We start from the raw sequence: 14,212 nt of genomic DNA, 5'->3' as shown, positions 1-14,212 counted from the left end.
TTCAAACATAAACATTATTTATAAAAATAACATTTATCTATTTTAAATAAATAATTCTTTTTCAAGTAAGATCCATCATTTTCATAGTAAAAAAATTAGTTTAAATTTTAGGTCATCTGAGTATAGGTAAAAATATATAACTATTTTATATTAATCTTTAAAATAAAAACATTTATTAAATAATAAAATTAATAAACAAAATCAATAAATTAACAAACAAGAACGATTTAAGTCTAAACATTAAAACAATTAGTCACTTCGCGCTGAAACTTCAAATTTTAATTGTTTAAATAAATAAATCAAGCTTAAATTATTATTTTTTTCACAAATCAAGCTAATATTTTAAATACTTGGCTCAACTTGCATCATTTACTCCCCTCAACTTGATGAACTCGAAGTCCAAATTGAACTGAAAAACAAAAAAGCTATATTACTTATTAAGCTGGGCTTGAATTAGTTCTAGCTGTTTAAGCTTGGGCTTGAATTAGTTCTAGCTGTTTAAGCTTGATTTTCTTTTAAGCCTTTCCCAATAAATACTCAAATGAAAGTGTGTTGAATCTCCCGAAGTTCTGTAAAAAGTGGGCAATATGAGAGCATGCATAAGTTTCCATTATAATAGTACAACAATAAAGATGGCATTCTTTCAACACTGATGAATCTATACTACAGGGGTTTGGTAAAAATAAGACCCCATTAGGTGAGAATAGCATACCCTATATGCACATTTGCAAACTAACATATCCCTCCCTCCTTGGATAGTTTTAAAAACGGGCTTTTTTCTCCACCCAAAAGTTAAGCATTACATTCATGTCTTGGCCATCAAATTTTATGAGATGAGAACTCCGAATGAAATATGCAGTGCAGACAATTCAGATGAAGAACCATTTTTTCAAAATCTCCCCACTACCTTGTTTTAAGATTCATTACTGACATTTATGCTCTTTTCCATGCAATTTTCATCGGTAGGCTTGATGGACTCTATAGGAGGAGGACGTAACTCATAGAGTGCTTTACTTCCATCTCTTAAGCCACCTATACATATTGTATCACCCCGACCATGCCACGTGCCATTTTGAACATTGTTCATTTCCAGCGTTCTCGACTCCTATACATCATAGTACAAAGATGCAAATATTCAATACAATGCGTGATTTCAATTATGAATATGTCCCTGTTTTGGTTGCGGTCACCACTGATATGATGGATAGTCCACTATCACTAGTTTTATTTCAGAATACATTTAAATCAATCAACAAAATCCAAGTTGAAAAGGGAATGAAGTTTGAACTGACCTGGCATAATGTGCAACAAGGACAGATAAAATGGTACACGCAATCATCCAATGAACTATCACTACCCTGAAAAAAGTGAGTCAATATTTATTAAGCAGACAAATTAGCATATGACTAACAAAAATAAAGTCAACGTCCATTACAGTCCATGCATTAGAAAGTCACAAAATCCAAAGTATCAATGTTAAACATTCATCCTCCAGCACGTGTTCATGCATGCAAAAGTGCAAAATGTTTGCGACGTTAGTCCAAATGAATTATATTATAAAAGGATAATGGAGACAACATGATGGTTTCATCATTTGATCACACATTAGAAAACTCTTCATAGAAGTAAACTAAATGCCGCAAACCAGCAAAATAGATAAATAATACATCCATTTCAAAATGTTGTCAGATCATATCAAGCCTATGAACATCATAAAATGTCTTTCATGTCAGCATCTTATATGCAATGCAATCAAATATATATTATTTTGGTAGATTTGCAGGAACCTACAGAACCCAGTCATAGTTGTCAATATAGCGTGAGACACAGTGCGGCAGTCAGCCGCAACAAGAAGCATTTCTGCAATCATGGATGGCACGCCCTAATTTTGGGAAAAATCATGGCTCGGGTTGGGTGTGCGCTATCACAACTCAATGGAGAAAGGGGAATAAAAGTCCAATTCTGCCATACTACAGTGTCATTTTGGTTCCTTTCTTAAGGGAAAAAGGGACATTTTCTTGCACTTAATCTTGAACTTCTTTCCTTCTAGAGCAAGCTTCTCCACTTGATACCTACATAGCTTTTTTATTCTTCTGTTTGCTTCTTTCTTCTCTGAAGATTGCTTCTCCTTGTTCATCATATTCGCCAGAGACCACATCCTTCCAGTGGTTTTCTGGTTACTGTGAGTGAAGGGGACTGTTTTCCGGTATCTATTTTCTGCTTTCCTTCTTCAACAGTACTCTGTTTCTCATTCTCTCTATGTCTAATTTATGTTTTTCTGTTGGGTTGAAATAAAAAAGGGTTTAAATGGGTTTGCCTCTTTGCATTTTTCTACCCTCTTCTCTCTAAACTATCTTGCAAGTTGTTCTCCTTTCACTGTCCTGTTCTTTTTTATTATTATTATATTTTTCTGTGTTTTATTGGTTTCAGGCTATTTTGTTCTTTTTTTAATTTTATCTAAATTATCTTCTTGTTCAGTCCTAGTTTTATTTGCTCTTTAATGTTTTGTTACTTTAAGCTATTGAGTTTAAAGGCTTAAACTTGCTTCTACTTCTTTTTATTGCTATATATTGTCTATTTTGCTAAACTGAAAAATGTTATGAATTTTAGTATTTGTTTTCTAAATTTTTTAACCTTCATATATATAGCATAAGTTATGTAGCTTATATAAAAAAATTCAGAATAGAAGTCATCTAGCAATCTGCTATCCCACTATAGCAATTTTAGGGTTGGCCACTATGTGCTGCTATCTGAGATTGATAATTATTAACCCAGTAATCTCACAAGTGTGTAAAATAACAAAGTTATACCACTAGTCTGTTATCCTTAAACAGATGGATTACCCGTTCAATCTACGCCAGAGTCAACATTAATGCTCCACTAGAATAATTTCTTTACAAATATTTGGAGAATAAGCATATGCAACAATCTCTCTAGTATCTTTCAGAAACAAAAAAACAAGACGGAAAAAACTCCTATAAAGTGAGATTGTCTCTAAAGTAAGCAAGGAAAATCCACCCTTAAATTTTAGGGGTTAAGATAAAGGTAAACTTCTAAGTGTTAAACAATTATAGTATAGGAAGAGGAAACACACCTTGATGTTGAATTTCTTTCGCATTTGAGTTCGGTAAAATCCTAAATATGCTCCAACAGTAACAAAGAAGGCAACTGACAGGTATAGAAAGTAGTGATGCCTCGTGATAGCAAAGGCAATGATGTTAAGAAAGGCACCGATAGCGAGAAGAAAATAAACTACACCCTGCAATATAAAACAGGGAAATTCAAACTTCAGAAAGTTATATAACCAAAAGTGAAAGAAAAATTTAAATAAAAATCACCAATTCCAAAAGTGGTTCCCATATGTTTAAGTTGTGATTTGATCATTTTAAACAACACATGCTCCTTGAATTTTGAAGCAATTTAAATATACCTGAATATAACAAGAACCAAAACCAGCTCGCTTCATGTTCTTCCCAAATCGGTAGCAAGGACAACTGCAACACGATGAAATGGATTATTACAGACATGATGATAAAAACAAGTCCTTGTAGATAACCGCAAACCCTCAGCACATTATCTGTGTCTGGGTCATTTTGCCTAGTAGTCTTTCATTGGCCACAAAGGCATTCACATAAATACATGCGTAAATAAGTAGACAGAGTTCCCAACCATATTATTGTGCAAACAAAATTAAACTGATTAAAATCCATCTGTCAAAACCCAACCAAGTGTATCAGTAACTCAAAAATACTAATAAATGTCAACGTCACCAATCCCTCAACCCCCCCCCCCCAACCCCCATCCCACATTTAAGAAATACATAATATTGAACTCCCATTTTGACTTCTATCATTTAAACCATGAAAACCAGGAATTTGTGAATGGGAAGCCATGGCAAAAAAATACAAACTGAACTGAAACCCACGTTACAAATCGCACAAGTTACATTCTTGACAAAGTTTCATGAGGGACTTATTGACAACAAAATATTTGTCCACCCCGAAATGAAGAATGAAAAAGCAGATGATTCCAACATGTAAACAACCATCCCCCATTTTTTTTTCAAAATTAGTTAATATTCTCACAAAATTAACGTTATTTTCCTCCAAAACAAGCGAAAATCCCTCAAAATGAACAGTGAAACTTTAAATACGCAACTTCACATAATACAGAATATCAAGGAACATCTCAAAAAGACAATAATTTTCTTAAAAAATAAAAGCACACGACACAGAACCTCACCATGCAGATTCAAAGGCGATATGTCGATCATCAAAGCAATCGAAGAGTTCACCTTCCCACATCCTCAAAACCCCACCTTGCTGTTCCTCATCCCCAACCCCAAGCTTCCCCCAAGTCCCATGCGCGCTTTGCAAAGCCACAGAGGAACAAAGCATGTCAAAATCCAAAACCGCCATACCCTCCAAAAGCCCCTCCTTCTCTTCCTCCCCATTTTCTTCCCTTCGCTTTTCCACCCTCTCTTTCTTCTCCAAATCCCCCATTGCCCCGAAACCCAAAACAAAGCTTAGACCTTTATCTTCTCTTCCCCCCAAAGATACCTCCTTTTATATGCAACCCAATGAAATTTCGGTTTTTGAAGACACCCTTTGTGATTATGCTTTATGGGGTTCCAGGGAAAAGAAGAAAGAATATTTTCTTATTCTGCTTTTTTTGGGGGCTGAGGTTTCTTCTGTTCTGTTGTTGTTGGGGGTGCGTAGGTTGTGTAATGAAAGCAAGCGGGACGATGTTTGTTCCAGCCATATAACAATAATACTAAAAAATACTAACAGTGATCCCTCGGTTGGCGGGTAATAATGGCGTGCGGGACCCACGTAGTGTCTCAATTTGGATGGTACTGCAGCTACCTCATCGTCACTGGAATATAGCTAAGATTTGCTCATGCTAATTATTAATTAACGGTCTCCTAATCTTGATATTGGTTCATGAGAAATCAAAGTAATTTGGTAATTTCTCTAATAATAAACTTTATCAATTTCTGATTCCTGATAAGTTGAGAATGGTTAAAGTAATTAGGTCTGCCAAAAATAACATCCCCTCTAAAAGCCGCTGAAATTTGTCCCTATTCAGTTTCCAATGCTAAAGGGATGAAGTCAAATTTTGAAAACAGGGAAGAAGAACGACAACTTTTTCAAATTATGTGGTTATAACAATTAGATTCAACGCTTAGAATGGGTTAAATCCACTGTCAAAGTATCCACTGCGTTTTCTAAGACATGCCTTTTTGTTTATCACTTTTTTTTTCTCTTCTTCCATCATTTAATACTCTAAATGTCAACGTGTTATTTCTTGCATGAGTTTTGATTGGTAATTGAAATACAGTAATAATAGAAAACTTATTTACTTAACTATTTGGTAGCTGTGAAATGATCGGATATTTTATTTTAAAATAAATATATGTTTTAATAATTAGAAGATAAAAAATTATTTTCCAAATAATTATATATATGTGTGTGTAAAGTTTTTTTATAAATATAGGCATTTACAAAAACATCTAGAAATTTCTATAAAATAAAAAAACTATGTAAAAATTTTCTTTTTTTAATTTAGCATAGAGTTAACAAAAAAAAAGTAGGTAAAAATTAAATCAAATGCATTAAAAGATAATACAATTCATATATCGTTTTTAATTAATTTTAATTCTAAAAAAGACATGTGAATAACTGTGAATAAAAGTAATTTTAATAAATATCTTACTTTTTACATAAAATATCATTATTTGTTATAAAGAGACCGATTTTAACAAAAAGAAAATCTTTTGTTTAAAAAGTTAAAATTTTATTAGAAAGTGACACACATGTTAATCTAATAATTTCTATACTTAATGTTTTGAAACTATAAAAACATCTAAACGAGAATCAATTATTTAAAAGGCAGAGTATTAGTGAAGATACACCTCTTCATAATTTGTTACTATTCTTCATATTGTTGCAATAATTTTTATTTTTATAATGTATAAATAACATTTCCTATTGTTGCAATAACATTTATTTTTATACACGTTTTTTTATTAATTTTTTTTATAAAATTAGACATTAAAATTGTTTCTTCTTTTCTCTTGTTATCTTATATAAAATGTTTATATGTTTTGTTAATACTATTTTTTATATTTATAAAAAATATTTTAATGTTTTTATTTTGTTAAATTTAAAATTTACTTTTAAGAGTATCATCTCTTAAATTTATAGTTATTAAAATATATTGATTATTGACATTTAATTCAAAAGATATTTTGACACTTTACAATAAAAATACTAGTTAAAATAAATTATCTTTTAAAATTGTTTAATTTTATTATATTTTTATTATTGTGATGAAACTATTCATAGTTATAAAATTAAATTAAAATATTTAAAATAATTTTGTTATATATAATATATAGTTATTTATGATAAAAAAAAATTAATCTTTAAATATTAAATTATATATATTTATATAAAATAAAATCCTACTAAACCGTGTAACCGAAGGTATAAATAAATATTCGATATTTGATACATTTATTGTTGAAAGATGAATTAAATCAGCATTATTATAATTAAGTGGTTCTCCCAAAATTGACTTTAGAGAGTGTGTCTCCTAGTCAAATCTTTAGATAATTAAATGAGAGTATATGTGAAAAATCTGAAGTTAAATAGGATTGTTTGTGTTGGCCAAATTTAAATAAATTTGAATGAACTAATATACGCAGTTTGTACAAATAGTAATAACAAATTGGTTAAATAACATTGCTAAAGGTTTGAATTACCGTGATTTGTGCCCATTATCAAAGTAATAATTGGATAACCAAAATAGAAAAACTTCGAAACAAGAATATTTTAATTTCAATTTAAAATATAAAAATAATGGAAAAAAACCAATACGCAAGCTTGTTAGGTTAAGTTAAAACTTTAAAGATAGGAAACTTGAATTCCCCATACATGTCATCTTAATTCATACAAAAGAAAGAGATACAGACAAAGTTTTTGAATGGTATATAGATGAATGATTATTTTTTTTTCTTTTTTTTCTCAATAAATTAGTTACGAATTGTAAATACCCTGTTAAGAACCCCGTCACCGTGCCGTGAAAAATAAAAATATAACTGAATATGTTTTCAAATTTAAACCACTTAAATTAGTAATTTTAAAAAACAATTAATGTATATTCTTATAATTAATTGTATGCATTAATTATTTTTTAGTGTAAAAATTAAATATATCCAGTCCCATCCCACACAAAATGATGGCCACCATTCACAAGTAGGACCTTTGCTCTTCTTTCATTTTTTGGGGTAAAAAACGTAGGACCTTTGCTTGAAAACGAAAGAATTCCAGACTTTTTCTTTAAGCTTTTGCTTTTATAGGGTTGTCTTTTTCGTTAAAAGAGGGTAATGGTGGTTGCATGCTTCCTCAGGCAGCCCACGTGCATCAAGTTATTCCAATGGGTTAAGCAAAACAGTTCATCTAATTTTTCAATAATTAGTGTATCCTAGCCACAAAAGGGGTTTTTTTTCCTGTATAGAGTTAAATCAAAAACATTTTATCCGTATGGGGTTCTTTGACAAAAAATTTCCAATCTAGGATGATTTGTGAGTGTCGTAACAAATGTTGGCGACACAGGTGTCAAAACCGAGAGCGGTTCAAAAGGAACCGCTCTCTAATATAGACATCTTAGAGCGGTTACTTTCAAACCGCTCTCATAAATTAATTTTAGAGAGCGGTTAGAAAGTAACCGCTCTAAGAAGTGCATTTTAGAGAGCGATTGTTATGGAACCGCTCTCTAAAATGGACTTTTGAGAACGGTTCGAATTTGAACCGCTCTCAAAAGTCATGTGTGTCGGTTAAATTTACGCGACACTTGTGTATTGGCTGAAAGAATGCCGACACTATCTGTGTCTCCTCTCATCAAATGCAATATATAGAGGCAGACGTCGAGGTGTATTCTGCTACTGCATTCCGCAATTGTGAGGAGAGGGGTTCCGCAATTGTGAGCTGTTCTGCTGAAAGAAAAAGGTTAGAATGTTATTAATTTATTGTTTTAAATTTTTTTATTATTGTAAATAAATTTGAATTAATAATTTTAATATTATTATAAATAAATAAAAATAAAAATATTTGTAGTAATAAATTTAATTTATTTAATATTAATATAATATTATTGAAAATATAAATGTAAAAATATATTATTTTAATATTGTGGTAATTATTTTTGTTACTATTTGTTTAGGTAAACTTTTGTAATAATTTTGGTTGTATTTTTTAATTTGATACACAGGATGACTGAAATTGTGGTTATTTTATAATGGAATGGAAGAGTGTATGAAGGAAATGAGGGTATCATATTTGAAGGGAATAAGAAAATGATTAAAATAGAACGTGGAATTACTTTTGAGATGTTGAAAAAAAAATACATACAAAATTGAGATTGTGCAATAGTAATGTAATTTCTAGACTAATTTCACGAATTTTAGTTGATTCAAGGAGTGGAAATTACACAATTTTAGATGTATGTGATGATGAAGACATTGACTGTATGATAAGTGCTTGTCAAGAACGGCATGAAAGAGTAGTTGAGTTATATGTAGATATTGCGGTTGGTGAAACTTCTCATGTAGGTGAAAGTTTGTTATGTTTAAATGTATCACTCCCAACTGTGTCTGTTAGTGACAATGAAGAAGAGTATGCAATTGGAGGAGGTAATGTATAATATTTATTTAAATTATATGATGTTTAAAATTTTATAATTTATTAATAAATATTTGCTGCTGCATCTACAGATGACGAAGATGAGTACGATGATGACTATGAAGATGAAGGAGAAATTCCTTTAGATAGTTCTTCTGATACTGATTTGGAAGATGGCTTCGATTCAATGATGACAGTTCCAAACACTGAAAGAAATAACATTATGCAAAGACAATCTGCAGGTACAATTTTATATAATACAATAATTGTTAAATATTTTTAACTAACATTTCTTGAGTTTAATACAGATTCTATAACACCTTTTTGGAACATAAGTTCACATTACACTGCTATTAATTAGGAACATCCTGATCAAGAATTGGATTTTTCTGAGTTGCATTCGTCACAATCATGGGTACAAGGAGATGCATTATATGTTGGACAACTATTTGACTCTAAAGAGGAGGTAAAGATGGCGATAAAACATTATGCAATGAAGAAACATCAAACATTTTTTGTGGTTGAGTCAAAAGCATCAACTCATTTTGTCAAGTATGTGAATCATATTTCCGGGTGTCCTTGGAAAGTAAGAGCATTGCTACCCAAAAATTCAAATAAGTGAAAAATTACGAGATGGGGTGGTATGCATACCTGCGTTAATACTATGATTTCTCAAGACCACAAAAAGTTAGATTCAAATTTTATTTGTTCATGCATTATTGGTACGTGAAACTCAATTGAGATTATATTTATTTGTCTATTTAAAATGATTTGGATATGATCATTAGCTGAGATGTATTGTTTAATTTTATTGACAGGTATGGTCAAAGAAGAACCTTCTGTTCCCGTTTCATTAATCCAAGAGAGAATAAGTGGCCAATTTAGGTATTCAGTTTCATACAAAAAAGCATGGAAAGCAAAGCAAAAATCAATTGTGACAATATTTGGTGATTGGGATGAATCTTATGCAACATTACCAAGATGGTTAGAATACATGCAATTACATGCTCCAGGGTCAGTTTACAAAATTGAGACCAATGATTATGTGAGAGGTAATGTAATGGATAATAGATTCAGAGTCTTTCATCGAGTATTTTGGTCGTTTAGGCAATGTCGTGAAGCCTTCAAGTTTTGCAAGCCTATAATACAGGTAGACGGTACCTTTTTATATGGTAAGTATAAGCAAACATTGCTTATTGCTACAACTCAAGATGGCAATAACAATGTGCTTCCTATAGCATTTGCCATTGTTAAAGGAGAAACATTATCAGCATGGGAATGGTTCTTAGCCATGATCCGTCTAAATGTTACTGATAAAACTGGAATTTGTTTAATATCTGATCGCCATCAAAGTATTAAAAGTGCTATGTCTAATCCACATATTGGGTGGCAACCTCCTAATGCTTACCATGTTTATTGCATTCGTCACATTACAAGCAATTTCAATAGAAGATTCAAAAATTCCGCAATGAAGAGTATGCTTATGAAATTAGGTAAGTATGTTATCACTATTACATTTTACATTATCTATGAATATATATTTATTTTTCACCATTAACTGTATAACTTATTTAAATGTAGCGTATACACCTTGCAAACAAAGATTTGAAGCTGGTCTTAATAAATTTCGTTCGCATTCTCCTGAAGTTCAAACATGGATTGACAACATATCAAAGGAAAAGTGGAGCTTGGCTTATGATCATAAAGGGCGGCGTTATGGTCACATGACGATTAATTTGTCTGAGTCAGTGAATAAAGTTTTAAAAGGGGCAAGAAATCTCCCAATTACTGCCCTTGTGAAAGCAACCTATAGTAGATTGGTCGAATATTTGTCAAACGGGGTGAAAGCGCAATCAATGACATGAACAATGGTAAAAGGTATTGTCGTAAATTAATTGAGACTATAGAAAAAAAATCAAGAAGAAGCATCTTCACATCAGGTTCATCGTTATGACATACAAAGTACAAGGTTCGAGATTGAAGAGGCTTTTAATCCAATGACACAAAGGGGGGTCATAAGTGGAGTGTGATATTATCTACACGTGAATGTGAATGTGGCAAATTTCAGGCATACCGATACCCTTGTTCACATGTCATAGCCGCTTGTGTTACTGTAAGTATAGACTTTTGGCAGTATGTTGATCTTGTATATACTCTGCAGTATGTTGTGAACGCATACTCATCTCAGTGGTGGCCGCTTGGAAATGAAGCAAACATTTTACAAAATGATGAATGGAAGTTGTTGCCTGATCAAGATAGAGCACGAGGTAAAGGAAGACCAAAGGCTTGTAGAATTAGAAATGAAATGGATTGGGTTGAGTCACAACCGCGACAACGATGTAGGTTATGTCGACAACCAGGTCATAATCAACGTCATTGTACTCAACAAAGCAATGCTAACATTAATCATGACTAGTTTCGTATGATTGTAAAAAGTGTGCTAGATTTTATTAATGTATGTTGTCTTATTGTGGTATGTTGTCTTATTAATGTATGTTGTTTGATTAATCTTGTTTGATGTCGAATGTGTAGAATGTGGCAAATTATAAATGAGTCGTGCATTTAAACAAAAGCAAACATTCATTAACATCATCTAAAGTTTTCAAATACAGTATCATAACATAGTCTCAATCAGAATTCAATGACTGCTCGTGAGATCCCTCCTCATGAGGTGTGAGAATGCACTGTCGACGACGATCTCGCGCTCCACGGTGAGGGTTACGTCTCACATCAGCTCCTGCTGCATCTGAGGCTGCAATGAATTCAGCATTAAGATCAATTCCACGGTCATGCCCAGGTCGTAATGATGTTGTTTGCTCACTACATCCACTTTGATGAGTGCCTACACCGGGTGCACTCGGTGTGAAAAACATAGGCTCATATGGAGGAGGTGTCATAAAAAGGCTAGCGTCAGGAACATAAAATTCACCGCTGAAAAATGGAGATGCAAGAGGGACGTTTGATTGCTGTGATGAGTGAACATAAGATGACTGTATCCATTGTGATTGTTGAAACGGAAAAGGTGGTGGGACATAATAAACACCATCTCCTCGTTCGGGCAAAGGGGGCAATGTAAAATCTGTGGCCTGCAATTTTAAACACATAAGTATGTTCAAATGAAACATAAAGTATTATAATTTAAGTAAAATGACCCAATGAAGCATAAGGTAACAATACCTGAAATGACATTCGCCGATGTTGCAAACCTTTGCCTTCCCGACGTTGTTCACCAATACCAATGTCAATTTGAGGCTCATCTAAATTTCCACTCTGGATAGGAGGATCACATGAAGATGAAGGCTCTAAGATACGTTCCTGCTCATTTTGCAAGGCTAACATCGTCTCACACAAATCCTTCATCTCCTCAAATGAAAATGTGTCCCTCCCATCATTACACAAGTAATAGGCCCTCTCATGAGCATCTCCCTGCATAACCATTACATTCAGATTAGATTCTATTAAACAAACAAAATCGTTTACTAGAATGATCAATACGTACAAGTAATGCAAACACTGCAGCATCTCTGCTCATCCACCGTCTAGTATGAGTATGGTACCACCGCATGTATTCAGAGTTCGAACTCAGTAGACCAATTTGCGGTTCATTACTCACAACCCAATCTAATCTTCTGTCCCAATGCTCTAGTACGCCCCTGAACTTTGACTCCCAATTGTCAGCAGTCTTCCCTTTAAGAGTAATGTCATGTAGCTGGTCTGGCTGATAAGAAGCATGAGGAATATGTTGTACCATCCCAAATTGACGCATGGTACGATCGGGCTGGTGCCATTCACATATTTGGAAACAAATAAGCGGCACAATATCTCTCTGTATATGCATGCCCTCAGTGCATATGGCAGACAAAGTATGCATCAAATCTATACTATATGGTTGTCACACAAACTGCAAGTGTACAAAATATTAATGTAATTATTCATAATTATTAATTGATGATAACATATATCATAAACAAATAACGCATACCTGATCACGTTTCAAATGATCAAATTTGAACCTAAAGTAAGCTAGATCCTTTCTCCCCTTCCTAAAATTTTGAAATCTTAACCACCTATAAAAACATAAATATTAGCATGACTGTTTGTAATAAAATACTGTTGTGTAAATATTGAATGAAAGTTTTAATATTATAGACATACTGTGCACCATAAGGAAGATCATTCTGTGTGTAAGGGGGATCACCCGGAGATAGAAATGGGAACCTATCCCACGCCCACAGCATCACAAGTGGAGTCAATCCTCCAATACCAGACCGATCAATATTCGTGGACATGCATAACTCTCTGTATAGGAAGGCTAACACTGCACTTCCCCAACTATATTGTCCAGTTATCTCTAAATCCTCAAGTAAAGGAAGGTACATAACTGGGACCCTGCTACTAGAATGATAAGCTAACATAAACTCACCAATAAGTCTCAAAATATATGCTTTTGCAAAGTGAGTTAGCTGAATGGGATTTTGGTTGTGCAACCCAACATGGGAAAAATGCTCATCCAACAAAGTAAGTTTCAAGCTGCTCCCCATAAATGTAGAATTAAGTGGTCTAATTCCCAATAAATCTTCAACAATTTGTGCCCTGTCACCTCCTGTAGAGACAATAACTGGTCTTCCATCAATACGAAGACCCATCTGAATAGCAATGTCTTGAAGAGTAATAGCACACTCTCCAGGGGGCATGTGAAATGTATGGGTCTCTGGCCTCCATCTTTCTACCAACGCTGTAATCAATTGGCGGTCAATAGGAATACTAGTCAACTGTGCTACTCCAGTAAATCCTACTACTGTCAAATGAGGAATAATCTCTACTGGTACTCCCTCCATGCCAGCATGTATGAAATGACCTCTTCTCACTCTCAATATTGGGTGTTCACGACCATTCCAAATATGCTCTGAAACATGAATAGACTGATAGCGCAGTAATGAACCATCCTCGGGGCCGGGATTTAATACCCTACTACGAGACGAAGATGATGTCATCTAAAATCTATATAAACAAGTAAACTATTAACTTCAAATTTATAATATAAGCAACCAAATTTAATAAAAACAATATCATTTTAGTATTAAACAATTTGTACCTTCAAATAATATTTTTCTAATTATATTTTTTTGTTATTTTAAGATAATAATATTTGTATAACAATAATAATATCATCATCATTTTTACTTTTAAATACAGTTTTCTACATAAATAAAACGAAAAATCAATTTTAATTTAATTATTTTCCTATTTTTCTCTTTCCCTTTTTTTGTTTTTTTACATGCATAAAATTGTAATTTATTATTATTGATTAAAATCATTTAAATAACTACAAACTTTTTAAAATATTCAAATGTCTAAATTAATATTGATCTAATATTTTTATTTTCAGTCATTTATATTTTAAAATAATATTTTCAATTTTATTTAACTTACATTGCTTATATATTCATCTTTATTTCACTTAATTCCTTATATTTTACTCTAATTTTTTTAAAATTAATCTAATTTATAATTATTTGATGCATAAC

At 32.4% G+C, this 14,212-nt stretch overlaps 2 protein-coding genes across 2 annotated transcripts; both read right to left on the bottom strand.

The window, feature by feature from the left end:
• Positions 1–575: 575 nt before the first annotated feature.
• Positions 576–4,718, bottom strand: LOC113852865 (protein PLANT CADMIUM RESISTANCE 12-like). The gene is made up of 5 exons (XM_027483252.1): positions 4,243–4,718; positions 3,431–3,494; positions 3,095–3,259; positions 1,293–1,358; positions 576–1,105 (listed from the first exon to the last, which is right to left on the bottom strand). Exons 1-5 carry the CDS (start codon positions 4,500–4,502, stop codon positions 914–916), a joined length of 747 nt encoding a protein of 248 aa, XP_027339053.1. The 5' UTR covers positions 4,503–4,718; the 3' UTR covers positions 576–913.
• A 6,593-nt stretch (positions 4,719–11,311) lies between these two features.
• LOC113852056 (serine/threonine-protein phosphatase 7 long form homolog) lies at positions 11,312–13,678 on the bottom strand. Its single transcript, XM_027482314.1, has 5 exons — positions 12,840–13,678; positions 12,667–12,727; positions 12,184–12,510; positions 11,862–12,110; positions 11,312–11,770 (listed from the first exon to the last, which is right to left on the bottom strand). The coding sequence occupies exons 1-5, from the start codon at positions 13,676–13,678 to the stop codon at positions 11,312–11,314; spliced, it is 1,935 nt and encodes a 644-aa protein (XP_027338115.1).
• Between the last annotated feature and the right edge of the window lie 534 nt (positions 13,679–14,212).

Source organism: Abrus precatorius, unplaced genomic scaffold (assembly GCF_003935025.1).
Source record: "Abrus precatorius isolate BTA unplaced genomic scaffold, Abrus_2018 Scaffold10, whole genome shotgun sequence".
NCBI lineage: Eukaryota > Viridiplantae > Streptophyta > Magnoliopsida > Fabales > Fabaceae > Abrus > Abrus precatorius.
This window is presented reverse-complemented; position numbering and strand designations above follow the sequence as displayed.

What these genes read in the sequence shown, in the direction of transcription:
- LOC113852865 (XM_027483252.1), bottom strand. Translation starts at nt 4,502, where the DNA reads ATGGGGGATTTGGAGAAGAAAGAGAGGGTGGAAAAGCGAAGGGAAGAA. An exon ending in GAAAGAAATTCAACATCAAG is followed by an intron (nt 1,359 to 3,094) that starts GTGTGTTTCCTC and finishes CACTTTTTTCAG; the next exon opens with GGTAGTGATAGTTCATTGGA. An exon ending in CTTGTTGCACATTATGCCAG is followed by an intron (nt 1,106 to 1,292) that starts GTCAGTTCAAAC and finishes TATGATGTATAG; the next exon opens with GAGTCGAGAACGCTGGAAAT.
- LOC113852056 (XM_027482314.1), bottom strand. Translation starts at nt 13,678, where the DNA reads ATGACATCATCTTCGTCTCGTAGTAGGGTATTAAATCCCGGCCCCGAG. An exon ending in ATCATTTGAAACGTGATCAG is followed by an intron (nt 12,511 to 12,666) that starts GTATGCGTTATT and finishes ATGCATATACAG; the next exon opens with AGAGATATTGTGCCGCTTAT. An exon ending in ATCGGCGAATGTCATTTCAG is followed by an intron (nt 11,771 to 11,861) that starts GTATTGTTACCT and finishes TTAAAATTGCAG; the next exon opens with GCCACAGATTTTACATTGCC.